At 45.7% G+C, this 27,311-nt stretch overlaps 1 protein-coding gene across 4 annotated transcripts in view; it reads left to right on the forward strand.

Annotated features, from left to right (window-relative positions):
• Positions 1 to 26,587, forward strand: part of Trit1 (tRNA isopentenyltransferase 1) — a 46,088-nt gene extending 19,501 nt beyond the window's left edge. Inside the window, exons 2-11 of one of the 4 annotated variants that reach the window (XR_013049314.1) lie at positions 9,549 to 9,689; positions 14,942 to 15,039; positions 15,742 to 15,888; positions 18,143 to 18,285; positions 20,248 to 20,359; positions 20,715 to 20,827; positions 21,032 to 21,109; positions 23,683 to 23,792; positions 24,109 to 25,066; positions 25,734 to 26,587. Coding sequence is in view for 2 of the 4 variants with exons in the window: in XM_076564978.1 (XP_076421093.1) it covers positions 9,549 to 9,689; positions 14,942 to 15,039; positions 15,742 to 15,888; positions 18,143 to 18,285; positions 20,248 to 20,359; positions 20,715 to 20,827; positions 21,032 to 21,109; positions 23,683 to 23,792; positions 24,109 to 24,226; positions 25,734 to 25,903 (1,230 nt within the window). In the remaining 2 variants the exon portion in view is untranslated. Of the gene's footprint in view, positions 1 to 9,548; positions 9,690 to 14,941; positions 15,041 to 15,741; positions 15,889 to 18,142; positions 18,286 to 20,247; positions 20,360 to 20,714; positions 20,828 to 21,031; positions 21,110 to 23,682; positions 23,793 to 24,108; positions 25,067 to 25,733 lie in introns of all 4 variants that reach the window. The other 3 variants (XM_042271826.2, XM_076564978.1, XR_013049315.1) reach the window with 3 other exon arrangements.
• Positions 26,588 to 27,311: the final 724 nt, after the last annotated feature.

Here is a 27,311-nt window from a genome sequence, read left to right on the forward strand (position 1 = left end):
GTGAGCCACTTATTATGGGTGCTGGGAACTGAACTCGGGTCCTCTGCTAGAGCAGCGCTTGCCTTTAACGGCCCAGCAAGCCCTTCAGCTGAATTGTTGCTCAATAAAGCTAAAAGGCCTAATGGCCATGATTCTGTAGCACACTCGTTCTTTTTAACCAAGAGAAGTTGTAAATTTAAAAAGTTAACTTTTTAAGAAAGTAAAGTTAGCTGGGAGAGATCAGCCCTTTCGCTGTTGACCATCTGCTTAGTTGAATTTGATAAAAGGAAAATCTAGCCTAAACCTGTAATCCCAGTGTTGGTGACTCCCATGCAAGAGGATAGCCACACACTGGAGGATGGTCGCCTGACCCACAGAGGGAGCACAAGCCAGTCAAGGCGACATAGTGAAACCCTATCTTATAAAACAAAACGAGTTTTTCTAGTGTCGTATTCGTTAAAATAATTTTTCTCCTTTGTTTCATCTGCATATGTTCACCCCCCCAGCCCATCCCCTGAAACTTGGACTGTTAAAGTGGTCAGATATGAGAAACATGAGGCTCCAGGGAGAAGAGACTTAGCCAGAGCACAGAGCTGATTTGTGTCGATCGGGATTATAGCAACATGGCTGTGGTGACCTGGGGCTGCAGGGACATAGACAGTTTCTTCCTCAGAAAGATGGAAGTGGGGAGATGAAACTTCTGGAGTTGTATACAGTAAGTTCTGTCAGAGTGGGAAATGCAGGGTTCTGTGGGAGATGAGAGGGGAGGACTTGGGGAGAGCTCAGCTCTCACAGGGACATGTTTTATGGAGTTTGGGGCTGGATGGAATCTGATTTTATTTTTAGAAAAATGCAATGTGAACCTCTGTTGGAGAGATTATACTTTGAAGGTCAGAATCAGTGAGGCAGCTGATAGAATAGTCTAGAGAAGTCATGCAGATCACGGTTTGTAATGACAGTAGGAAATGAGGTGGTGAACGGTGAGATTTTTATCGTGTTGGTTTTTGTGTGTTGGTGTATATGTCTGAGTGTGCGGGTGTGCTTGTGCCAGGATGTACATGCGGAGGGCAGAGGATGCCTGGCTGGAAGTCTCTCCTCTCCCTTTATCGTGTTGGTTCTGGGATTCAAAGGCAGGTTACGAGGCTTGGTGGTGAAGATCTTTTCCCACCCAGCCATCTCACTGTCCTGTTGAGATAATTTTTAAAATTAACCTGAGTTGGGTGTGGTGGCACACAGCTTTAATCCCAGCACTTAGGAGGCAGAGGCAGGTGGATCTCGGTAAATTTGAGGCTAGCCTGGTCTACATAGAGTGTCCCAGGACAGCTAGGGCTACACAGTGAGACTCTGTCTCAGAAAAACATAAATAAAAAGACATAAAAACTGGCATGGACGAAAGTTGAGGGAGAGAGGGAATGAGGAGAAACTGAGGTACCAGGAACCCTTTAAGGTTTTTGGTTTATTACCTAGGTGGTTTACTCAGACAAGCAGAGGGGGAGATAATAAGTTCACTTTGCGGCATGCCAGGTTTCAGGTGCCTGTTTGGAGGTGACGATGGTGACCGATGAGGAAGACAGGCTGCAGATAATACTAGCTAGCTAACATTTATTGACTGCCTTGAGAGGAAAGGAAGGCCCTACTCCGTGTGCTTTTGTTTATGTGAATCATTTAATTGCTGCAGGAACTCTCGGAGGGTAGGGTTAAGATCCCCCTTACTTTGTAAGTGGAGAGTCCAGGCACAGTGGGTTAAATAACTGAGCTCTTGTCTGGTGGAGCCAGAGCCCTGTCAGGCAGGCAGAGCCCTGCACTGTTGACCCCTTCATCATACTGCAGGCAGCTTTCATAGAGATGGAAAGTTCAGTTCCATGTTCAGGCCTGGCACCACAAGGAAGACCTGGATTGCAGATCCAGGCTTGGGACTCATCAGCATAAAGACAACTGTAGAAGCCATGGTATCCAAAGAGGCTTGTGAAGTGGCAGGCACATGCCGTAAAGACTACCGTTTGTCAGTAGTGTTCCCGTGGTAGACGGCACTAATAGATCAGTAGCTTGCCTCAGTAAAGGAGACTGAGGAAGGGCTAGTGAACTGAGAATTAAACCTGGAGAGAGTGGTGCTGTCGGAGCCTAGTTTCTGAATCGGAGTGCTCAGCAGTAGCAGATTGCTACTTTTTCCAGAACTTGTTTTGAAAGTTGAGTGAGGAGTGTTACATTTGGCAGGCAGGTTCCTTGTGACCTCAGTGACATCCAGGGAGCACTTGAAGGTGGGGTGGTGAGCAGAGAAGGGTGGTGGTAGTTGTCTGTAAACTGAGGGAGGCTGTGGTTTTCCAGGGAGGGAAGAATGTGGTTGGAGGACCGCAGGATCTGACATGGTGTGGGAATGAAATGAAGTCATGAAGGGCCAATAACTTGGATCTAAAGAAGCAACTTAGGGAGAAGCCTGTCCTCTAACTGTGGACACTGTGGTGTCAGAGCCAGCCAGCTAGGTAAGTCGGAGCTCCAGAGTGCCTAGTGCCAGGGCTGCTTGTCACCACAGCTGTAGGTGCACCCAACAGAATGGCAGCCTTAGAGGATGGCAGCTTTAAATGGATCCCTCAAGATCTGGGAAGAGATTCTCAGGGAGATTTACTGGACAGGATCTCCCATTCAAGGACTGTTGACCTTGGGGCAGGTAATCCTTTGTTGAAGGGGCCAAAAGACTCTTCTGGTTATCATGTTTTGATTTACTTACTTATTTTTTCAGCATATCTGGTCCATAGGCGGTAGCACTCTCAGTGTGTTTGGGACGACCACCAACTGTCCCCTGGTGGACAGCATGGCTTCCACTTAAGAGCTGCTCCTTCCCGGTTCATCTGCTTCCCTCATTTCTGTTATAGTTTCCCGACCCGTATTAGCCCCTTTGGGCGCTCAGCTCTGCTCATTTAGAGAGGTCAGCTTTCTTAAGCTTTCTGGCCTTTTCCTGAAAAAATTTCACTCTAGAAATAAACCACCAAATAGGCAAGACAAAGATGTACTCCCCTATAAAATTCAGTTCAATGTTAAATGCTTGATTTTGTTCTTGTTTTGTTTTTGGGACAGGGTTTCTCTGTGTAGCCCTGGATGTCCTCAAACTCACTTTGCAGACTAAGCTGGCCTTGGACTCACAGATAGCTGACTGCCTCTGCCTCTTGAGTACTGAGATTAAAGGTGTGCAACACTACTGCCTGGCTGAATGTTTGATGGTTTTGATGTGGTATTTAGGGAATACTACATGACACAAACTTGATATCTCAAAAACAGTAAAAAACTGTTCACTGTGTATTGTACTTGCATCCATGTATGCCTCGTGCAGGTGCCTGTGATGTTCCCATCGTGGCTAGTAGTTGGCACAGGTGTCCTCTGTCACTCTGCCTTTTCCTTTCTTGTCAGAGTCTCTCCCTGAACCCATCTTGCTTTCTTGGCGAGGGTGGGAACTAGTGAGCTGCAGCGATCTTGTTGCTGCCCTGAGAGCAGGACCCTCATGATTGCAGAGCGAGTGCTCTTAGCTGTGGCGCCATCTCTCCAGCCCTAAACAGTCTGTTTATTTTTGAAACACAGTACTCTTTAGCCCAGGCTGTCCTAGACTTCACTATGTAATCCAGGTTAGTCTTGTTCACAGCAGTCCTCCTTATGCCTTAGCCTCCCAAGGTTGGTTTGTTTTTGTTTTTGTGTTTTTTATTAAGACGAGTTTAGTATATGCCTAGGCTGGCTTCCAACTCAAGATCCCTCTACCTCTGTATCCCAAGTACTAGGATTATAGGTGTGCACCATTGTAGCCAGCTTTTTTCAATGTTTATGGTGCTTGCTCTGTTCTTACAGGCATTTGTATCTGTCTCCTGTAAGCATGACTAACTTGGCCTCAATGAGAGCAGGAACTCTTTTTTTGTAGGGAGCATTAGGTATCTAGGCAAGCATTGGACCACTGACTATATCCTCATCTCACTTTTCTTTCCCTCCCTCCCTCCCTCCCTCCCTCCCTCCTTCCCTCCCTCCCTCCCTCCCTTTCCAGGTTTATTTTGATTTGGAGTCTTAAGTTGTCCAGGCTGGTCTTGAACATGTGGCCATGATGCCTCAGCCTCCCAAATGCCGTTGGGATCACAACTGGTTCCACCATGCCCAGCAGGAACTCTTAACTTTCTTTGCATGCCTAACAGCTGACAGAATACCTGATGTGTACTGGGCTCCTAGTGAATGTGTGCTGGGACAAGTCAGTTAGGTTAGATAATTGACTGACCGAAACCTCTAATTTCCAAGTGTTTTTAAGCCTTGATCTAGTGTGCACCCACGCCTGTTTGTATGTACCACAGTGTGTAGGTGACGGGACAGCCTGAGGAGTGTTCTCCCCTTTCATCGCGTGGGTCTAGTGATGGAACTCGCGCCATCAGCCAGCAAGCACCTTTACCTGCTGAGCCGGCTGTCCCCCTTAAACTCTAAACTGTTGAGAACATTCCAGACATCACAAAGAAACTCACGTTTTCTTATTATTGTTAAAATATGACATACAGAGCATAGCTTGTAATTACCTTCTTTTTCTTTTTCAGACAGGGTCTCTAACCCAGGCAGGCTTTGAATTCCTTATGTGGCCTAGGATGACCTTGAACTTCTGGTCCGTCTGTTAGTGCTGTCAGGACAGGCGTGCACCACCAGACTCAGTTTATGTAGTGTTGGGAGTCAACTCATGACCTCATGTGTGCTGGGCCAGCACTATGCCAGCTGATCTTCCTCACAGCCATTTCTGTGTGCTCCATCACAGGTTCCCTTGGGAGCAGCCGAGTGGATTGTTGTCTTTGAAAGATTTCTTTTTAGCTCGTCCGGCTCCCAGACTGCCTGTTCTGAGTAGAGGCACTGGAGCTAACGGGGGCTGTGTATGAGGGGATGTGCAAGGCATTCAGCCACGGGTCACATAAATAATAAATACATGATACCATTCTAAGCATGACTGTGGCATTTGAGATATGGCTATCACCTAAACCCGGGCCCAAAGTAGCATTTTACATAATGATTTGTTCCTAGGTTTTGTTATTATTTTATTGTTGTTTCTGTTTTTCTCTCTGCAGTACTAAGGACTGAACCCAGGATGTTCTAGACAAGTGCTTGCTCCCCATTGAGCTGTGCCCTCAACTCTCTTTAGGTGTATTTGAATATTTATCTCTGATGCAAACCAATAGTAGCTTATTCTTGTGGTTTTGCTGTTTGTTTATTTATGTTTACATGTATGGCTGTTTTGCCTGCATGTATGTCTGTGTATAACATGAGCGTGGTGCCCAGAGAGGCCAGAAGAAGGTGTCAGTCTTCCCTGGTTCTAGAATTATAGTATGTCATAAGCCATCCGGTGTGAGTGCTGGGAATTGAACTCAGGTCTTTTGCAAGAGCATCATATGCTCTTAACCACTGAGCCGTCCATCCAGCCTCGTTTTTACTTTTTAGCTCTACAGCTGATTTTAACAAAGAATATATACCCATAAAATGTATCATTTGTGTCCATACAGCTGGATAAATTGGATCCCCTGGAACTGGAACCACAGTTGGTTGTGAGCTGTCCTGTGGCTCCTGAGATTGAACTCAGGTCCTCTGCAAGAGCAACAAGTGCTCTTAACTGCTGAGCCATCTCTCCAGACCTTGGTGCTACCATTTTTATTTTATTTTTTTCATAATCTATATCGGTCTATCAGGTTTTATTTGTAGAGGCTGATGAACTTTAACCAAAGCTACAAAAACGTGGTTTAGCAAGTATAACAGGGCCGGAGAGAAGGGAACGGGTCCTTTCCTCAGACCCTGAGTGAGCCCTTCAGTGGAGGACGTAGGATATTTGAGGCAGGAGATATCTGGGGGTGAGCCTAGAGAGACAGCAGAGTTGGAACTGAAAGAGGCGTGGGCAGGGGCACTTGCCCTCAGGCCCCACCCTCCAGGGCTCAGGCCCGAATTGAACTCTAGCTCATGAACACACAGAGAACTTGTGTTGCTGGTCCCCCAGAGCAGGGAGGGGGAGGACTGTTAGACCTCAGAGATCAGCCATCGACAGGCCACAGAGTAGCGAAGGCCGCAGCTGCCCCTGCACCTGTCTTGGTTGGCTCGGCATGGTCTGGTGTTGCCTGTAGGTTGTCTGTCAGCCTGTGCAGGGTGAGATCATAAGTCAGAGAACTCTGAGCCCTCCATGACTCACGTGTCCTGCCTGCTCTTCACTTTGACACAGGGATGCCAAGGAGAGTAGGCTAGAACATGGACTTCTCAGCTTCATGGTGGCCTCGGAAGCAGTGGGCTGAGAGCCTGTTTCATGTCCCTAATGGCAGCTTCCGTCTGGGGATCGTAAAGCCCGGGCGTAGAGGAGCTGCTGCCCTCTCGTCTGGACTTTCAGGGCCATGTCAGAGGACCATGGCACCTTCGTGGTGTTTCTTCTTTCCTTCTCCTCCTCCTCAGTTTACTTTTTGAGGCAGGGTTTCATAATAAAGTCTTGTCTGGCCTGGAACCCAGGCATAGACCAAACTGCATTTAAAGACACGTGCCACCACACCTGGCTTATTTTTGTCTTTTGAGGCAGGGTCTTGCTATGTAGGACTGGCCTGAACTTGTGACCTTTTTCCTTCCAATTCTTATGTGCTAAGATTATAGATGTGCGCTGCATGCCTGGCTTCAGACATCTTACTACTTACCTGAGGCTTTAAATAAACAAACAGATAAACAAACAAACAAACAAATAAATAAGCTGGGCATGGTGGCACAGACCTGAAATTTCAGCAATTGAGAGAGGTAGGGGTAGGTGATCTGTGAGATTAAGGCTAACCAGGGCTGCACAGTGAGACCTTGTCTGGGATTTAACTAATTATGAGATAAGGTTTAATTCAGCCCAAAGTGGCCTAGAACTCTCTATGTAGTCAGGCTAACCTGGAGTTTCTGACCCTCTGGCCTCCACCTCAGTATGGAGATTACAAGCATATGTCACCATGCGTTCCTTCCCACGCCCTGCAGTGTGACTGAACCCAGGACTTTGTGCATGTTAGGCAAGCGTGGGGTTCCCAGCGCTATTTAAGATTTGTTTTTAGTGTGGGGGTTGCTGCACAGGCCATGGCTTCCATGTGAAGGTCAGGGGACAACTAGTAGGAGATGGAGGATGAGGCCCAAGGATCAAATTCAGGTTGTTGTCAGGCGTGGTGGCAAGTGCCATTTACCCACTGAGCTGTCCTGTTCTTCTCCCAACTCTACCCTCCAATCTAAGACTGTTCCCCACCATGTACACAGGTGCACACACACGGAGTGAGTGAGTGAGACAGACAGACAGACAGACAGAAGAACAGACAGACAGACCGACACAGAGATACAGAGAGATGGAGACTGAAAATAGTAGGTTAAATTCCCATGTCTGTCACCAAGTTTTAGTTTGGGAAGCTTGGCCAGTGTTGCAGGTCTGCCGTTCTCCCATTTTCAGTCACAAATAGTATGTGACAGTCACGTACAGTAACGCAGTGACTGGGTATAGAACACTGTACAATACGATTTAATCACCCAGTGACACTGTAGCAGACCTAGTCTGTAGAAGTGTATTCTGTGATCATCACATAAGAAGCCACCTAACGCAGACTTTAAGTGACATGTGTCATTTCATGCATTCTTTTAGTTTTGTTGCTTTGACACAGAAGCTCTCCATGCAGTGCAGACTGGCCTTGAACATGTGATCTTTGCGTCTCAGCCTCAGCCTCTCCAACACTGGGACTGCAAGTGAGTGCCACCACCATCAGCTCACCCACATCTTTATGTCCTGTCCTGATGAATCTGATGCTATAGGAGGCAAAGGATTAACAGATCACTTAAAGATAACAATATGCATAAGTGGTTGAATTTTTTTTTTTATCTTTTATGTTATAGTTTTTAACTCTATGAATGCAAGTTGAACTATGATTTAATTTTTCCTGATTTCTGACATTTGTATGTTAGGCAGTTCTGTTTGTAATAACACGGGCCTTCTGGGGCTACCTACAATTACATGTTTGCTTTTCTATTTTGGATTTTTGAGACAGAGTTTCAAAACTATGTGTAGCTATAGTTTCAGGCTATGTGTAGCCCTGGCTATCTTTAAACTCACCCTTGTAGACTAGGCTGGCCTCGAACTCAGAGATCTGCCTGCCTCTGCCTCCAAAGTGGGATTGAAGGTGTGCACCACCACATCTGGCTGCGTTTGCTTTTTCAACCTTGTCATCTTAAGGGACTCTAGAACAGTGATGATCAACCCCTGGGTCATCAAACAGCCCTTTCACAGGGGCCACCTAAGACCGTATCAGATATTTACATTATGATTCATAACAGTAGCAAAATTACAGTTGTGAAGTAGCGATGAAAATAATTTTATGGTTGGGGATCACCACAACATTAGGGGGGTGCAGCATTAGGAAAGTTGAGAACCACAGCTCTAGAATATATACCTAAAGGCAGATCCCAGGATGGAAGGTTAGCCCTTTAAGTGGCTGATAGAAAAGTAGGGGTAGTGAGTGGAGTGATACAGATATAAAGACCCCCCTCACAGTGCTTAGCGAGTGCCAGGTAAAAACAAAGTGCGTTTTATATGGATTAAGTAATTTAAGCCTTGCAACCCTCTGAGTTAGTGTTATTATCTCCACTGCACTTATGAGGGATTGAGGTTCAGAGAAGTTAGTGTCTGCGCACTCCAAGAATGAAAACTGGTAAGTGGCAGAGCCAGGGATTGACCGGAGGCAGCATGGCGCCAGGGCTCTTCCTTGAAACCATAGCACCGCCCTCTACTCACTTGACACTTGTGTAAGTAAAGGGAAATGTGAGATAGAAAACGCTTTTAGAGCCTTGTGGAACTTGCTATTTGTCGGTTCAGTGCTCCTTCAGAATCAGTGATTACAGAGAGAACATTTCATCCCAAACAGTTATTCCTGTTCGCAAACTAGTATTTTGAAATCTGGTCTCCATCTGAGACCTTGTGTTCAGACAAAGAACACTTGGACTTTGTAGTTGAATTGGCAGATCAAGAGCTTGCACGCAGGCTATTGCCCGTAGTATTTAGACTGTAAGTGCTGACCTGAGCAGTCACTGGGCACATCATGATGTCTCTACAAGGCAGTGGGAAGATGTGTGTGTCTTATGTGTCCTCATACATTGGCCACTTCATAAGATGGAATCTGTCTTATATGGATCCTAAAAACTTTAGAGCCCCTTAAATCCAAGAACTGCTGAGCCTTTTGGAATAGTTATGAACAATACAGAATGTTCCCTTTTCTGGAGACCTGTGATAGGTAGAATACATAAAGAAGCGATTCGTTTCTAAATGCTTCAGGTGGAGTTCCTTCTCCTGGCATGAATTTACATACCTCCTTGATCTGGAAGTCAGGCTAACAACTACAGTGTGAAAGCGAGCTAGCTTTCTTCTTTCTATGACTTAGCTTTTGTACCTCTGGCTGGGCTCCCAGACAAAGCTAGACCTGTTGCTTGGGGTCAGCCAAGTATTTGGCTGCAGGAAGAAACAGACAGTCACTTCTACTCATTGAGTGTGTATTTTGTGGAGGTTGATGACTTTCTCACAGTCGTTTTCTTTCTCACAGGTCTATGAAGGGCTAGACATCATCACCAATAAGGTTTCTGCCCAAGAGCAGAAGATGTGCCAGCACCACATGATCAGCTTTGTGGATCCCCTTGTGACCAGCTACACGGTGGTGGACTTCAAGAACAGAGCAACTGCCCTGATATCCTTACGGAGAAGAACACCCAGGCGTGGTGGGCTTCTAGTGGCCTCTTCTTCTAAGCAAGGGCACCTACTCCCAGTAGGCAGCTTCCCTCGGAACTCATTAGAAATGCTGACTCTTGGGCTCCACTCCAGATCTCCTAAGTTACGGTTTGCACTATCACAAGAGGTCTGCATAGGTCTTTCTTTTAAAGTTTATGTGTTTTTATTATTGTATGTGTGTACGTACGTGTGCCATGTCTATGTGTACAGGTCAGAGTGCAACTTTTGGAGTCATCCCTCTCCTTGTTGAGGCAAGGTCTCTGTTGTGTCTGCCATTCTGTGTACTCCAGGCTGTCTGACCCGTGATGAGCTTCCAAGGGATTCTCCTCCTTCTGTCTCCTATTTTGAAATGTGAGTGCTGGGATTATAGTTGTGTATACCACATCTGGCTTTCCACGTGGTCTCCTGGGGACTGAACTCACGTCATCAGGCTTGCAGGACAAGTGCTTTTGCCCATCGGGGCATTCCACCAGCCTACATAGGATTCCTAAGGATATTTAGAAAAAAACATTTTATGACAGGGACACTGATTTAGAAGTAGAAAACCTATGTTCTAATTCTAAAATTACCTCTTTTAACCATGTTGTTTTTCCTGGGTGAAGCACTTGCTCACACCACTGAGCTTCTGTTTCTCTGCTCTGTAAGTGGAGATATGATATTATAAATTTATAATGATAATGAAGTCACTGAAAACTTCAAAGGGATTGTTGAGTAGGAAAGGATTGGGAAAATAGTTCTGGATAAGAGCAAGACATTTTTGAGGAAAAGAACTTGGTGGAGGGGCTTATACCTATCGTTTTAGCTCTAAGAGAAGCCGAGGCAGGAGGATTGTGCATTCAGTACCAGCCTGGGATACATGGTGAGCCCATATCAAAAATATAAAAGACAAAATGAAAAAATGAGTGCTGTGAGAGGCCTGCTTTATACTTTAAAATTCAGATCGTCTTTAATATCTGAACTGCTAGCTATTAAAACAAACATTGAAAAGTTGTAATAACCACTAGGGGTGAAGCCAGTTGTCCATGAACTTGATCAGTATGAATGAATGAGGTCCTAGGTTCAATCCCCCATAACAGGAAGAATCTTGAACCATTAAGTTGAGGGTTCATTGGCAATAGCAGTTATAAAATACTAGGTGAGTTTTTAACAGAGGGGCCAGGGAGACCGCTCAGTGGGTAAAAGCACTTGCCACACAGATGTATGGCCCAAGTTTGATCACCAGATCCCAGAGTAGAAAAGAAGAAAACTGATTCCCAAAAGTGCACCCCACAGACATGCAGACACAGAAACACACACACACAAACCACACAAAGAAAACCTGAAACAGAATAGGAAATGCAGTATAAATGAATATATACATTTGTCTCATGCATTTCAGAATGATAAAGAATGAATGGAAGCCCTGGATGGTGGCACACCTCTTTATTAGCACCTGGGGAAGCAAAAGCAGATGGATCTCTCCTGAGTTTGGGGTCAGCCTAGTCTACATAGCAAATTCCAGGGCAGCCAGGGCTACATAGAAAGACCCTGTTTTGAAAAAAAAAGAATGAATGGAATTATAATTATTCTTGGCACAGTTGTTTTAGAAGAAAGTAAAATTAAGTCTTTTCATATGGGTTTTATTTCATAAAACATTAGAGATTCCAGATGAATTTTACATATATACATATATATGTACATTTGTGAAACTTAAAACAAATAGAACATACAGTTGATTAAGAAGTTACTTGATTTTTGATTTTAAAGTATGCTTGGGTTTTATCTTTACTTTTGGTTTTTCAAGATAGGGTTTCTCTGTGTTGCGCTGGTTGTCCTGGAATTTGATCTGTAGACCAGGCTAGCCTCAGGGAAGCAAGAGGATCGGAAGCTTCAAGGTCATGGCAGCATAAGAAGTTCTAGGCAAGCCTGCAATAGAAAGCTGCTCTCAAAAAATAAAAGGCCTGAGAACCAGAACGCCTGGGCATATGCTCTAGGGACACTCTTGCTCAGGAGGTTTTTCTTAGCTATGCATCTCACTTTTGCACTTGGTAGCACTAAACCCCCAAATTCTCACTCTTAGAAGAATGTACAGAATTTGCTTTGCTCATAGAAGTTCTTCTTGTCTTTTGTCTTTGTTTTTGTTTGTTTCTTTTTTATTTTGTTTTGCGTGTGTGTGTGTGGGGGGGGGGGAGTTTGGGTTTTTGGTTTTTTTTCCCCCGAGACCAAGTTTCTCTGTGCAGCCCTGGCTGTCCTGGAACTCACCCTGTAAACCTGGAACTCAGAGATCCGCCTGCCTCTGCCTCCTGAGTACTGGGACTAAAGGCGTGCGCCACCACATCTGGCATAGAAGTTCTTTGTAACAGTGAGAATGAATAAATTGTAGCCACATGCATCAGTCGACATGGAAGAATTTTATAAACAATATAAATGTTGGGAACTACAGGATACATGTCTGTTTTTGCCAGTGTTATTATTATAAAAGTTAAAAAAAGCAAAACTAGCCGGGCGGTGGTGGCGCACGCCTTTAATCCCAGCACTCGGGAGGCAGAGGCAGGCGGATCTCTGTGAGTTCGAGGCCAGCCTGGACTACCAAGTGAGTCCCAGGAAAGGCACAAAGCTACACAGAGAAACCCTGTCTCGAAAAACCAAAAAAAAAAAAAGCAAAACTGCTCGGTGTGGTGGTGCACACCTGTAATCCCAGCACCTAGGAATGGAGGGTAAGGCCACTGGTTTCACAGCAGTCTGAAGCCAGCTTTGGACAAACAGAACATATTATAAACTTGGGGGGAAATATTTATAACTTAAGGAACAAGTGACAAATGGTCTCAATACATGAAGGACTGACTCTCTTGTGAATATGAAAATACTTACAGGGCCTTGTCTGTAATTCACATAGGAGCAAGTACAGATATGGAGATAAACATGGAAAAGGTTTGTCCTTCTTGCTAATCATGGGCATGCAAATCCAGACAACGAGATAATGTTTTTGCCTATCAAATGGGCAGATTAAAATGCAGATAATAATTTCAGGTCTACCTACTTTGCAGGGTTGTTGTATCAGATGAGATAATATATATGAAAGCCCTTTGTAGATTAATACCTATTACCAAATATGATGTCTTGCTATAAGACAGTTGGATTATACATAAAGATCTGACATAAAGGAGAGTGTTTAATGTTTCCCAATGACAGAACAGCAGAGGATGACTTCATCAGATCTGCTTGCTCTAGGCTGGATTTGTGAAGTTTGGTTAAGTGCATAAATGTAAAAGCACAATGTCAAACAGAGTATCTTAACAAGCTCCAGAATCCCAGCACTCAAGTCCAGTGCAGGAAGGTGGGGAGTTCAAAGTTAGCCCATATTTAGGTCAGCAGGCTTGGTGTCCTGCACCATTACCTACCCAGCCATCTTGCTAGCCCCTGTCTGTTTTTGAGGTAAGGTCTATGTAGCCCTGGCTGGTCCTGTACTCATTATGCAGCACAGGCTGGCCACGAACTTACGGAATTCTCCTGCCTCAGCCTCTGGAGTGCTGGGGCTTTAGGCTGTTGTGCCTGGGCCAGCTCTCTCTGATCCTTTGTTGGTAGTGTCTTCCTTCACACTCTCCCAGTGAGAAGGAGTCTGGTGGGAACGCTTCTGGTTCTACACTGCAGGTTGGCTGGCAGGAAGGAGTGAGGAAATGATTGTTTGCACATTGCAAGTCATCTTTCTTCTTAAATAAGCAAAACCCTAGTTAAAGCAAGTAATCATTTGCTCAAGAGACTCTAAAGAGAATCCCAAGAAGCAGAGCTGTAAGACCAGTAGTGGCTGCGGTAACTGAGTACTTGCTAGTTTTCAGGGAGGCTCTCTGCACACGGTTACAGTTAACGTCCCTAAGCACTCTGGGGTCCACAGGTGAGGAACTGAAGCCCAGATAGGTTGAGTAACTTGCCCAGGAGTGGAGCCCTGGAAGTTGAAGTCTGGTGAGGTCTCGGTGGCTGAACTCTGAACTCCAGCTCAGTAATGGTAGAGTCTGACTCTGAGAACCGTGGTACAGGGAATCAGCCTGTGCTTCATCTTAGAAGGCCAAGTCGCACACTGGGTGTCTGTCACCTTGGTGAGCATCCTTGCCTTATTTGGAAGAGCAACAAACATTTCTAGAACCAGGTACCATTGTGCATTATGTCTGGTGGTGTTTTTCTTCTTGTTTCTGTTTTTAAATTTTAAAAAGGATTGATTTTACTTTACGTGTATAAATGCTTTGCCTACATGTGTGTTTGTGCACATGGGCATGCCTGGTGCTAGTGGAAGACAGATGAGGGCATTGGATCCCCTGGAACTGGAGTTGCAGGTGATTGTGAGCTGCCATGTGGGTGTTAGCAACTGAACGTGGTCCTCTGCAGGAGCAGCCAGCACTCTTGGCCACTGAGCCAGCTCTCCAGCCCCCTCTTGTTTTTTGTTTTGTTGTTGTTGTTTTGAGACAAGGACTCATATATCCCCAGGCTGACCTTGAACTTCTGATACTCCTGCCTCTTCTTCCTGAGTGCTGGGATTACAGATATATGCCACCATGTCCAGTTTATGTGGTGCTGGGAATGAAACCGAGGCCTTCTGCATGCTAAGCAGCCACACTTCAGCCGCATCCTCAGATCCCGTGTCTGGTTTGTGGAAGTCAGTCCTCCCAGGTCTAGTTAAAATGACTCCAGGAGGTTACAGGAGACACTGAAGGAGCACTGCTTCCTCTGCTTTCCCCCTTCGAACCTCAGCTCTCCAAACAAATGTGGTTCCTTATTAAAAAATATTAACCATTTTATGTGTCATATGACTGCTTTGCTTGCATTTAAGTCTGCACCCCATGTGTGGCTGGTGCCTGAGGAGGTCAGAAGACATTGGGTTCCCTGGGGCTGGGGTTGCAGATGGTTGGGAGCCACATGTGGGTGATGGGAATTAAACCCAGTCCTCTGGAAGAGCTGTCAATGTTCTTAACTACTGAGTCGGCTTTTCAGCCCCTCTGTTTGCCTCTTCCCTCCTTCCCTCCTTCCCTCCCTGGTTTTCCTTTATAGATTGTGTGTGTGTGTGTGTGGTGTGTGCTTGTTAGTGTGAGTATGTGCACATGTGTGTGCATGTAAGCATACGTGGGTGGAGGCCCGAAGTGTGCATCCACATGCTGGCCTTTGTGATTTCTTGCTAATACTGTTCTTCCCACATGAGTCAGGATTCTCTTATTGATATTAAATAACTTCCTTAATGTTTACATTGAAGATATTTTTGCTCGAGACAAAATTCCTATTGTTGTGGGAGGAACCAATTATTACATTGAATCTCTGCTCTGGAAAGTTCTTGTGAATACCAAGGTAAGTCTAGTTTACTTGTACCTCACTAGAGAAATGGTTCCCATTTTTTTCATGCCAAATAATTGTAGTGGGAGGAAGGTTGACTCTTACCTGTTTCTTACAGTCAGCAGCTGTAATTTTCCTACTTAATATTCTGAACAAATGCCACCTCCGTATGTGAGTGTACTCCTCCAAGCTGGCCTAAGGGTAGGGGTTGTGTGTGGGAAAAAAGCTCTGTGTGGATTAATTAGCATCCCTGTGTAAGTTAGCAGTACATCAGTCTGACTCAGCATTTCCTGGCTGCCAGCACAGTATGTCAGAGATGTCCAACACTGACCTTTCTTATGGAGGTGCTACTGTGTAGGGTGAGACTTTGCAAATGGTAATAAATGTGCTGGCAGTTCTGGTCCACTCTTTTGGGAGGGTAGACTACATTCCTGGATATGTTCAAATAGACAAGGTAGCCCCGTTAAAATGATCAAGCAGGGTAACAAAGTACTTCCCTCCAAGGGAAGCTGCCCTTCCTTTGTTTATTATGGCCTCACAGTACTTACACAGTATATTGGAATTTTTGGTTTATGAGCTGTCCCTCACTGGATGGTAAGATCTTCAGAACCACCTCTGTTCTTTATTTCTAAGGCTTAGTAGGACGCCTGGCCCATTTATAGTCTCAATGTTTATTGAATAGTTGGATTAAATTTATTCTAAACCTTCATGTACTGGCCCCAGGAGATGGGCACCAGGAAAGGGGTGGACCGGAAAGTAGAGCTTGAGAAGGAGGATGGCCATGAACTCCATAAACGGCTAAGCCAGGTGGACCCAGAAATGGCTGCCAAACTACACCCACATGACAAACGCAAAGTGGCCAGGTAAGAAAGCCTGCGTCCTCCATTACCCCGGAGTTCCTTTCGAGCTGGGAGACAGTAAAGTGTTTGGCTAACTGGGGTGGTAGAGAGGCTTGGTAATAGTGGAGAGCTGTTGTTCTATTCAGTGGGCTTGGGGGCCCTAACTTAGGCCCTGCCTCAGTCCAGCTCCCTCAATCAACAGCTGCACCCTACTTTGTTGTTACTTTTTAAAGGCATAGTACAATATTGTTTTCCCCCAGGGCCTATGTAATCTTGCCTCATTTTCTATTTGATCTTTGCTTGTATAACAGTTTTCATATAAAATTTTTCTGGCATGCAATCCGTTTACATTGTGACTTGAGTTTCATAAGTGATTGTGCAATGCTGGGTTGAGTCCCAGCAGCTTTCCCAGTGGGAGGTGGAGTTTATAAGCTGTCTCATAGGTCAGCTCACCTTTGCACATGGAAACTTGGTTGTAGAGAAGAGAGGTGGTGAATGAACTCCTCACGTGCTTCTTGAGAGTTGTTTGGAATTGGAACTTCCTATGTTCTGCAGTGTTGGGGGTGGTTCCTGTGTTTGGCACAGGAGACAGCTAAGGATTTACTGTGTGATAGCTACACGTATCCCTTGTTACGGTAACATTGGTGCTGGGGGCTTATAAAATACTCTACTCAAAAGATTTTTTTTTCTCAAAAGATTTTTTTTTTTTTTTTTTTTTTTTTTTTTTTTTTTTGGTTTTTTCGAGACAGGGTTTCTCTGTGTAGCTTTGCGCCTTTCCTGGAACTCACTTGGTAGCCCAGGCTGGCCTCGAACTCACAAAGATCCGCCTGCCTCTGCCTCCCGAGTGCTGGGATTAAAGGCGTGCGCCACCACCGCCCGGCAAAAGATTTTTTAATACCGCTGTTTCTTATACTTTTCCTTTGGAAGAGCTTTCGAAGAGCCATTTAAGAATCCCTCACCCCATTGTGCACTGTTCCAATGAAATTTTACACTAAAGAGAAAGGTCTTTTTCACACAGAGGTGTACTTGGAGGGCCACACTCTATTCCAAGTGTTTTTCTCCTCATTGAAGGCACTATCCCCCTGGGAAGGGATATTCTAAGGGAAATGCTGTTTGTACTAAGTAGGCACACTTTTTTTTTTCTGTTGTTGAGACAGGATCTCATGGAGTCCTGATTGGCTTGGCTGAGGATGGCCTTGACTCCTGTTCTTCCTGTATTTGTATGACATTGCTTGGAATCAGGCATCTGTCATCCCACCCGACTCCGCATACTTTGTTCGAATCCGATTTCCATGTTTTTTCAACTCAGGGACTAGTGAAACTCAGTTTACAGTTGTGCATGCTGTAACTTTAGAGCCTGTCTTTGCTCTCCCTCTTCCCTAATCAGATCTTGACTTCTTACGGCCTCCCCTGTGCTGCTTGAGAACTGTGCCTCAGGAAGAATCAGTAGGTTCCAAGCAAGAGCTCCAGTGTCTCTCCCGTAGGGAAGATGGGGACCTTTTATCAGCTCTCTCGGGTGGAGTCTGTTTTCTTCATGTAAATAAGTGAGGTGCTGTTAGGTCTTTCCTCACAGATGCTCAGAGTGGCCATGGATATTGAAAGACAAGGGGTCTCGCTCTGCTGTTGGGGTTTCAGGAAACAGAAGTGGGTCAGGAAGGAAAAGATCACTTTCCAGCTGATAAGTCGCAGTCACCTGAGTGGAGAATGTGGCTTTGGGAGCTCAGTTACCTGGTGTGTAATATAACAGAATGCACACAGACATGGACGTCGGCTTAAGAATGAGCGTGTGGGCTCTGTCCTCGACAGTCTTTGTTCCAGGAGAGTGTACTGAATTAGCCAGGAGCATTCTTGATTAATTTTAGACATATTGAAAAGGAAAGTGGCTGAGCTGGATGTGCGGCATGCCTTGGTACTGTGGGAAAGGTGCTCCAGCGAGACCAGACTTGCTGGCTTGTACAGAGTGTCCCAAACAAGCTTTTACTGCTCACTTGAAAGTGAGTCTCCTTCTGTTTGTATAGAGGAAACCTGTTATTTCTGAACCCGTTTAACTAATTCTAGAATGTGTTTTTAAAAGAACAGTGTTATTTCTCACCCAGAGTTTAGGTGCCTTTTTGAATAGCTTTAGGATTAGAATAAAGCTGGAACATCTTGGTTTGGGAATTTATGCATGAAGTTGACAAATGAGGCTTTCTGTGAGATAGTCTTTCTCTTTATTCCAGTTGAGAATGAATATTTCCTAATGAGTTTCCCACCCCACCTCCTATTTTAAACCACCTAGGAGCTTACAAGTGTTTGAAGAAACAGGAATCTCTCACAGTGAATTTCTTCATCGTCAACATGCAGAGGAAGGCGGTGGTCCACTGGGGGGCCCTCTCAAGTTCCCTAACCCATGCATCCTCTGGCTTCATGCTGACCAGACAGGTAAAATGTCTTCCGTCTAGAGTGCATCTGAGGTAAACCGTAGACTGCTGGGTTCTTGTGTGTCTAGTGCTTAGAACCACGTGGCTGAGAGTGAGCACTAATGTAAGCGATTGGGTTTGCCGTGGACGTCACCATGCCTTGACTTAGGCTCCATGCTGTTCCCTCAGGGACAGAGGAGAAGGCTGGTTCTCAGATACCAGAGTAGGGTAGGATGAGATGCACAGAGTGGAAAAGAGACTGCCACTTAGACAGGTTGAGAGAGGAGAGTGAGGGAAGAGTTCCGTGGATGGGGGTCTGACCTCGTGATTGACTGAAGGCCGGAGAAACAGGTGTGATGGTTCCTAGCCAGCCTGGTAGCATTTGTTGCTAAAGTGTTCTGAGGCCCTGTCAGGAAAGTGCCAAGCCCTCTGTGGCGTGCTTTAGAGAGGAGTGAGAGTTTCTGTCCTTGCAGACCTCCTGGGGGTGGGGTGATAGACAGGGCTGCAGCAGAGTCCTCAGTGCTGGCCTAGAGATCTGCTCAGAGTGCTGTGGGCCTAAGAAAAGAGATAAAGACCATTCTCTGGGCATTAGGAAAACAAAATGGCTATGTGGGCAGGCAGTGCAGTGCAGTGGTGAATTGCCCAGGCTTAAAGACACTGTTAAACTTCACACACTTGCTCCACTGTCTCCCAGTTTTGTGAGTTTTTTTTTTTTTTTTTTTTTTTTTTTTTTTTTTGGTATTTCAAGACAGGGTTTCTCTGTGTAATAGCTCTGACTGTCCTGGAACTCATTTTGTAGACCAGGAGGCTGGCCTCGAACTCACAGAGATCTGTCTGCCTCTGCCTCCCAATTGCTGGGATCTCAGGCATACACCACCACCACTGTTTATTCTGTGAGTTCTTAAGACCAATTAGTTTACCTTTATGTATTTTAACTCTTCTATAAAATAGAAATGATAATAATAGTACATATCTTATAGCATCCATTAAGGATTCAATAAACTAATATTACACAGAGTTGTGGGGTTGGGGATATGACTTAGTAGTAGAACAGTTGTCTGACATGCACAAAGGTTTGTATTCAAGTCCTAGCACTGCAAAATAAATGAATTATAAGTAGATTCAGAGTGCTTGTAGTGAGCATCATACATGACCAGTCCCCAGTAACCAAATCCTAGTGAGGTAAGAAAAAGCTGTGCTCATTAGAGGCTGAGAAGTAGCAACAATAAAGATAAGCACCAACACTCATAATTGTAAGGATAATTTGCTCTTAAATCACTCTCAGTTATAAGTTTATGGAAAAATGTCACTTAATGAAGTGTTTACTAGTCAAACCTCACACTACACTTCAGGATAAACTAATGGCTTTGACTCATGGCAGAGCCACATCCGGCTGCTGCACCTGGCTGACGATGCTCTCCCACTCAGCTTGGTAGTTCAGGATGCACCAGGATGTCACCTGGGGATTCTGAGATGAAAGTAACACAAGGTTAGAGTAAAAAATGTGACAAAATAAGAAAAGTCAACCACTGGTTGTAATGGCGCACACCTTTAATCCCAGCCCTTGGGAGGCAGAGGCAGGCGGATCTGTGTGAGTTCAAGGACACCCAGTATATGTAGTGAATTCCACAGCAGCCTGGTCTATATAGTAAGACCCTGTGAAAGAACCAAGAGAAAAGGCAAGTCAACAGGGAACCCTCAGCGAGCGGTTGGTGTGCATTCTACACAGCAGAGCGCTCACCCTCACTCCAGCTGTCGTTAGATGCTGTTTGAAGAAGAAGAAGGCACGTGCTTCACTCTTTTTTGCTTTGCTCTTGCACAGTCCAGAGTACAAGCAAATACAATATGAATTTTTGTATACTCTGAAATCTGAATGCTTTGATTTGGATAAAAACCCTTCTTTATGGCAGCCTGTTCAATTCACTGTGAGTGTGTAGTAGGCACCTGCCACATGCTGCTCATTCATGGGCTGTTTTGACTTAAGTTCTAGATGAACGCTTGGATAAGAGAGTGGATGACATGCTTGCTGCTGGACTCTTGGAAGAACTGAGAGATTTTCACAGACGCTATAATCTTAAGAACATTTCAGAAAATGGGTGAGGATCTGGCTACTATTCTGACTTACTCTCCACTGCTTGTCTGTGGTTGCAAGACCATAGACATAATGCTGGTTTTGGATATACTCACTAGTCTTCGGCTTTGGCATTGGCGAGACCTGTTGAAGGAGGTTTATTATATGCCTGTTACAAGGGTAATTTGCTTTTTTTTTTTCAGACATTCCCAGGAGTTACTTTTAAGGAAATGACCTGGGGACTGGTGGGGCGGGAAGGGGAGAATTTCTGTCAGTAATTGCTCAGGATCTCACGTTCTCATCAATGAGCTAATATCCGAGGCCCCTACTCAATCCGTCTCAGAGGCTGTGGCTCACTGCTGATGCTCTCCTGTTCCCAGCCAGGACTATCAACATGGTATCTTCCAATCAATTGGCTTCAAGGAATTTCACGAGTACCTGATCACTGAGGGAAAATGCACACCAGAGACTAGTAACCAGCTTCTAAAGAAAGGTGTGACTTCCTCCGTCTGACCTAGTCTTGGACATCCTTGGGGGATAGTCTGAGCTGAGGCTAGAAGAGTCCCAGCTAAAAACCGAGATTGTTATCTGTGAAGTCTAACAGTGTGCCGATTTCTTTTGCTCTTGGGCTGGGAGGTGCTGTCTTCTGACAGACAGAAAGGCTCACCTGGATGCCCATGTCTGCCGTATCTTCCAGGGATTGAGGCTCTGAAACAAGTCACCAAGAGATATGCCCGGAAGCAAAACCGATGGGTTAAAAACCGATTTTTGAGCAGTGAGTCCCACTTTTCTCCTCCTCTTCTGGATCCTTTTTGACAGAATATTGATGTCTTCTGCTCATTCAGCAAACCAACGTTAGTTTCTAGATCTGGCCCTAGAATTTAGACCACAGGTGGGTCTTTTGCATAGATGATTATTCAAGGGTGTTTTCTGGTGATGTCCCAGGAAGGAAAAAATAGCAGTTAAGTTTCCATTGAAGAGTTGTCCTTATTCCTTGAACAGATGGTGGTGGCTGCAAGCAGGAGGTGGAGAAAAGATAGCTCCCTGTGAGCAGGCTGGGTGTCAGGTCTGACGCCAGCTTGAGTCTTCTGCCTGAAGAGCAGGCAGACATCTGCAGGGAGCTTTCCCAGTTCAAGTGGTCCTGGCTCTGGTGATCTTTAATAAAAAGGCGAAGCATACACTGTTTGCTTACCCTTGCTTTATCTTTGGGGTCAGATACATGGTACTTGAATTGCTTCAGCTGACACTTTAACTGGACAGAACTTTTAAGGACGAGGGAAGGAAAAAACAGTGAGATCCTGTGTCTTTGTCACTCAGTTTTGTGCTATGTATAGTAATATTGAGGCTTCAAGGTGAAGGGGTAATTGTTTTTATAGATAAGAATGGGAGGACCTAGTAGAGGTCCAGTAACACACACACACACACACACACACACACACACACACACACACACACACACACACACATACACCACCCCACCCCACCCCACCCCCAGCTAGAAGGTGCTAGAGCCCAGATACAGACCTGACTTTTTAAGTCTAGGCTCATGTTTCTTTTAGCCATACTGTTGGCTAACTGACATTCATATTGGCCCTCAGGTCCCCAGTTGTGTGCTTATGAGCTAAAAGGAGATACATTTAAGTGTAGTGAAGTTTATCCCCACCCTAGTTTATCTTGGAGACACTTTTAAAATACACTTCTGGATCATCTCCAGCTGGCTTTTTGCCGGTGACCTCTGCTTCCAGTCACAGCCTCCATCCCTGCCCTTTGGTGCCTTTGACCATGTACACCTTGATGTATGGTGTCGCTTCTTCCCATTTACCCTCTGTCTGCCTGTCTTGATAAGTAGCAGGGATCCCACCTTCATCTCAGCTGAACTTGATGTTCAGAACCACAGATTTCAAGTGCAACTTCCCTTCCCAAGTCGGACAGTAAGTCTGAAACAAAAGGCTTTTTTGTAGTAGTTTAGAACTTCCTCTTGTGGTAAGGCTGTAGTAATCCCTGTCTCTGCGGCAGGAGGGGTTGATGGCGCAGTGTCATATGCCCGCACCTCATTCTGTTCAGGCGCAGTCCTGGTGCCAGAGAGAAAGGCACAGCTGCCCTCAAAGTCAGGAGCCACATTTGATTGGGCAGGGTTAGTCTTCTGGGATATGGCCTGGCAGAGAGCCAGAGGGACTTCCCCACCCCAGCTTGGCCTTGGACCCAAGCCAGAAATAGCAGCTGGGAGCCGAGAACTTGTTGAAAGGTGCTTAGACAGGGCACAGAGGCCCAACAAAGGACTTAGAGGAGAAAGGAAAATGTAGAGTGGCCTAGAAACAGGTGCAGAGCTTAACCAAGGCCAGGTGTGCTGTGGTGCTGCCTGCACCTCCTGGTCTCACCTTTCCATGTGGTGGCAGGTGTAGGCCAGTCCGGTTTATGAAGACTCTTATTTGTGGTTGGCACACTCAAAAGGCCAGCACCTGCCAGCCGTTGGCATCCCAATGCCTTTGATGTTTTCTGCCCACGGGACGGTGCTTTTTGCCATCCAGTAACTGACTTCACCTAGCTATAGAAGGCAGAGCAGTGTCTCTGCAGAGTGTGGGGGAACCGAAGCTAAGGTATGCAGCACAGCTGGCCAGATGGGCGGATGTCTATCCCTCCATGACAGCTCCAGTCTCACGGCCAGTCCGAAGTATGGACCAGAGTGTTGCTTGAATTCCCCCTTCTTTAGATATGGCTCTTAGGAGCCTAGCATTGGGCTACCTGGCTGTAATCGCATCACTTGGAAGGTAGACACAGGAGGATCAGGGATCCAAGACCAACCTCAAGTACATATGAGTTTGAGGACATCCTGCGCCACATGAGCCTCCGTCTCTAAAAAAAAAGCATGGAGGGCAGAGTGAGATTCAACTAGATGAGCCCAAGACTTGTTCTTTAGTTCAGTGGTACATTGGTTAAGGCCTGTGGTTATCCAGATGCTGTCAAGGAGTATGAACTCTCTTCCCACACAGAACCATACTTTAAGATGACATGAAGTTTAGAGCAGGCACTCACTCAAAACTCTCAGCTTGTTCCTCCTAAAGAGCTGTTTCATAATAGCCCACTCAGTAGTCACCAGAGCTGATACTCCATTTTGATTTCCTTACTGGTCAAAGATTGTGCTCTCGAGTCTCTGTTTACATGGTTAGGCTTGTAGGCCGCTTATGAATCAAGCTTCTGGGTCTTTGGGATTGTAGCTCATATTTATAGTAGAATGAATAGCATGGTCAGAATGTCACGTGTTCCTCTTGAGGGTTTTAAGAGTCCTGGAAACAGAATAGATCGGGTCTTGTAGACCAGGCTCTCACAACTCTTCTTTGTCATCATTAGGACCTGGTCCCAGTGTCCCCCCAGTGTATGGCTTAGAAGTGTCTGATGTTTCGAAGTGGGAGGAGTCTGTTCTGGAACCTGCTCTCAGTATAGTGCAAAGTTTCATCCAGGTGACTATTAAGGAGGCATGGCCTGTTGTCGGGTTTGCAGAGGGCTTCCTTTTATTGAGGCTTTTGCTGCTAACTTGGGGAGCCAAAACTCGTTTCAGTGGAGTAAATCAGCGGGACTGGCTGCTTTTAGATCCCCGAAGCTTGTTTTTACTTTCACATTTAGAAAGGTTGTTGCTAAAATCTGTTAACAGCCCACCTGCTCTCTGGGGGATGAAAAAGGAATTTTGGGATAATTTGGGGAATCCCACTCCCCTTAATATCAGAGAATTGCCCCCAAATCTCTTTGAATTGAATACTCCTCCCTTTGCTCTCTTAGGGTCACAAACCTACAGCCACTCCAATGAAGATGCCATACAATGAAACTGAGAACAAGAGAAGTTACCACATGTGTGACCTTTGTGACCGGATCATCATTGGGGACCGGGAATGGGCAGGTAGAGTGTAGCTGGGGGCTGTGTGGGGTCATGGGAACTATATTAGGGTGTGTGTGTGGGGGGGGGTCACACTTCCTAAAACTTAGTCTTCAAGGGTTGAATGCTGGAGTCAGCTTTGTAGTAGGACAGACGGATTCCTGAGAACCTTTGCCAGACTAGTTGACTCCGTATCCTGAAGCACAGAAGACCGCCGCCCTCCGGATGCACCTGGAATAGGAGCACCGTCCCGGGAGGAGTCCCTTCGCCTCTCCTGTTAGAATGCGCTTGCTTGCGGGACAGATAGAAGTAAAGGCGGCAGGCAGCTCCTGCAGGTTTTGGGAGCAGCCCAGCTGGGAGGGGGGTGTGTGCACAGGGTCCTCGGAGGCCCAGGGTCTTCTCGGCACTCTCAGGCTGGGAAGAAAGGGAGGGAAAGCTGAGAGAGCTAACCTGAACTAGCCTGACCCAGCCATGGGAAGCCTGCCCCGAGGACTGCTTTGCTTGGATTCTCACAGTAGATGTTTCTCTCCACATCATCCCATGGAATGATTAGGTCTATTAACCGACATCTTTGGCAAAATGAACCCCATTGTCAGAGACTGGGGACGGCCGTGTGCCCATGCAGCAGAAGAAGCCTTGATTGTTGTTGGTGTATAATGATGAAAAGGGAAGAGAGAGGCGTCTGACTGCTTTGTGAAGGGAACTTAGTGCGTCGATTCGTCGAACGTCCTTTGGGGAGAGCCTTAGAGAAGCAGCATTTGTGAGCCTTTGTGAGCCAGGCTGTGTGAGGCTTCTATAGTGCCATCTGTCGGGTCCTCCTCTGCTCCCGTCTCCCGCTGCCATGGAGAGCAGCCCAGAGCCCAGGTTTGCCTTAAGCTCTAGTCAGAGGATAAAGCTGCCTCTTCTTCCCACACAAATTTTCTTCAGCTTCTAAATCTTCCATACTTATACTTCCAAACCGTAAAAAAAAAAAAAAAAAAAAAAAAAAATGACGCTTTTACTGCGTGTAAAAGAATTTATCCTAGGCTTAGTGGATGAAGGAGCTTTCTGGAAAACAGTCTCCTACCCCGACATACATGCACAATTAAGTAAATAAATATTAGCCTGGCCATCCCTCTCTTTAGGTGTTCCCAGAGATTGCTTTGTAGAACGAGATAGTAAAAATTAGCCGGTATGAAGTAGTCTTCGGGTAAGACAGAGAGGATTGGCGAGTTCATGCAGCCGAGGGCTGAGCTACAGCTCTTCCAGCCTGGCAGAGCCTTGGCCCAGTGTGTAACACAGGCCTGGGAGGTGAAGGCAGGGGGAGTCTACGTTTGAGGTCAGTCTGGGCTTCATAGTAAGACCTTGTCTCAAGCAAACAACAGCAAAAGCACATGTCTACTCTGTTATGTCTTAATAGTTAAAGAAAGATTGTATAGTTGAATGTAAATGTTTGGTTTTGGGGTTTTTTTTTAATTTTCTTATTTGTTTATTTTTAGGATTAATTCTAGAAAACTCTGGCATTTTGTCTCTTTGGTTTTTGTCTTCTCAGCACATATAAAGTCCAAATCTCACTTGCACCAACTGAAGAAAAGAAGAAAGCTGGACTCAGATGGTCTTCTTGCTGTAGAAAGCCAGAGTAGTTCCCCAGACTGTGACCCGGAACTTAAAGAGGGCAAGTCCCCAGGGCATCGTGATCAAGAGCTGAAGGCCAGGGTTTGAGAGACATGCCCGGTGGCCTCAGCGGAGAAGTGGGGATAAAGTCCAGGAGGGAGGGGAGTGTGGGTCCCACGCCTGGACTGAGGAAGGCTGGGCAGAAGCTGGGGTCCCCGCACACCCCCCCATCATCTTTTACTCTGTGGTGTGGTCTGCACTGGAAACAGCAGGTCTTTCAGCTCCTTGTGTGGCTGTTGTGTCTGGTAAGGATGTAGTTCAGGGTGGAATTTTTTTTTTTTTCTTTGAACCTTAAAGGCTTTATTTTAGAAAGAGGCACAGATTGCACATTTTCTACTTGAGGATCTTTTTTAGTGGTGAATACCAAGATTCAGTACATCCTTTAAAAGAGAGTTCTTGTCCCTGGTGCTAGCTAAAAATATCTCGCTTCCAGATGCTTTTGTAAATGACTGAAGTATTGTAAGGCACAGTCAGGAGTTCTGGATGTGAGAGAATGGCAGAAAGGAGCAGCCTAGAGATGATTAGGCGAGCTGTCCCAGCTCTGAGTCCACAGAAGAGGGGGTCAGGCTGAGGTGGTTGTGACCTGGGTCTTGAAGCCTGGAGAAGGAACCAGAGTCTGCGGAGCTGCTCCTCTGCGTAATGGCTGTCACTGCTGTCTTTCTAGGGTGGAAAGCTATGCATTTTTTGAAATGTAAATAAAGAGGTTTGTAAATCCCTCAGTTTATACACAGCGTGCTGTATTGTCAGTGATAGCTTTTTCTCCAACTCTGCGTTCATCATAGTTGTGGCTGTATACCGAACACTCAGTTCCCCAGAGATCCCCGGAGGGTCTCTGACTGAGGACTTGTTATCTCCAGCTGAAACCCTCTTTACTAAACATTCACTTGTATATAGCATAGAATCCAATGTGTTTGGATGTGTAATTCAGCATTACACATTTATCACTACTATTTTCAAAACATTTTCTTCATTCCATTAAAGAACTCTGCACCTGGGAAACTAATTCTCCAGATGCATTTGTTACAAGTCTGTTCTGTCAGAGACCCTGGAGTGGGCCAAAGGGAACACAGAGATGGGAGTCATTGTGCTTTCGGGGAATCTTAGAAATATCCATGTAATCAACCAGTGTAGACAAGAGTGCTGAGGGACAGAGAAGCCGCAGATTTCAGTGAAAAGGGGAGAGGAAGGAATCATGCAAGAAGGAGCATCTGGAGCTGGCCCTGGGGACACACATCTTTGATCCCAGCATTTAGGAGGCTAATCCTAGCACTTGGGAGGCAGAGGCAGGTGGATCTCTCTGAATTTGAGGCCAGCCTGGTCTACAAAATGAGTTCCAGGACAGCCAGGACTGTTACACATTAAAATCCTGTCTCAAAAAACCAACAAAACAAAACAAAAGGAAGGAGGAGGAGCATCCTGCTGGGTGTAAATTTTCGAACCCCAGTACTTAGAAGGC

The sequence above is a fragment of the Peromyscus maniculatus genome, chromosome 2 (genome assembly GCF_049852395.1).
Source record: "Peromyscus maniculatus bairdii isolate BWxNUB_F1_BW_parent chromosome 2, HU_Pman_BW_mat_3.1, whole genome shotgun sequence".
Classification (NCBI taxonomy): Eukaryota; Metazoa; Chordata; class Mammalia; order Rodentia; family Cricetidae; genus Peromyscus; species Peromyscus maniculatus.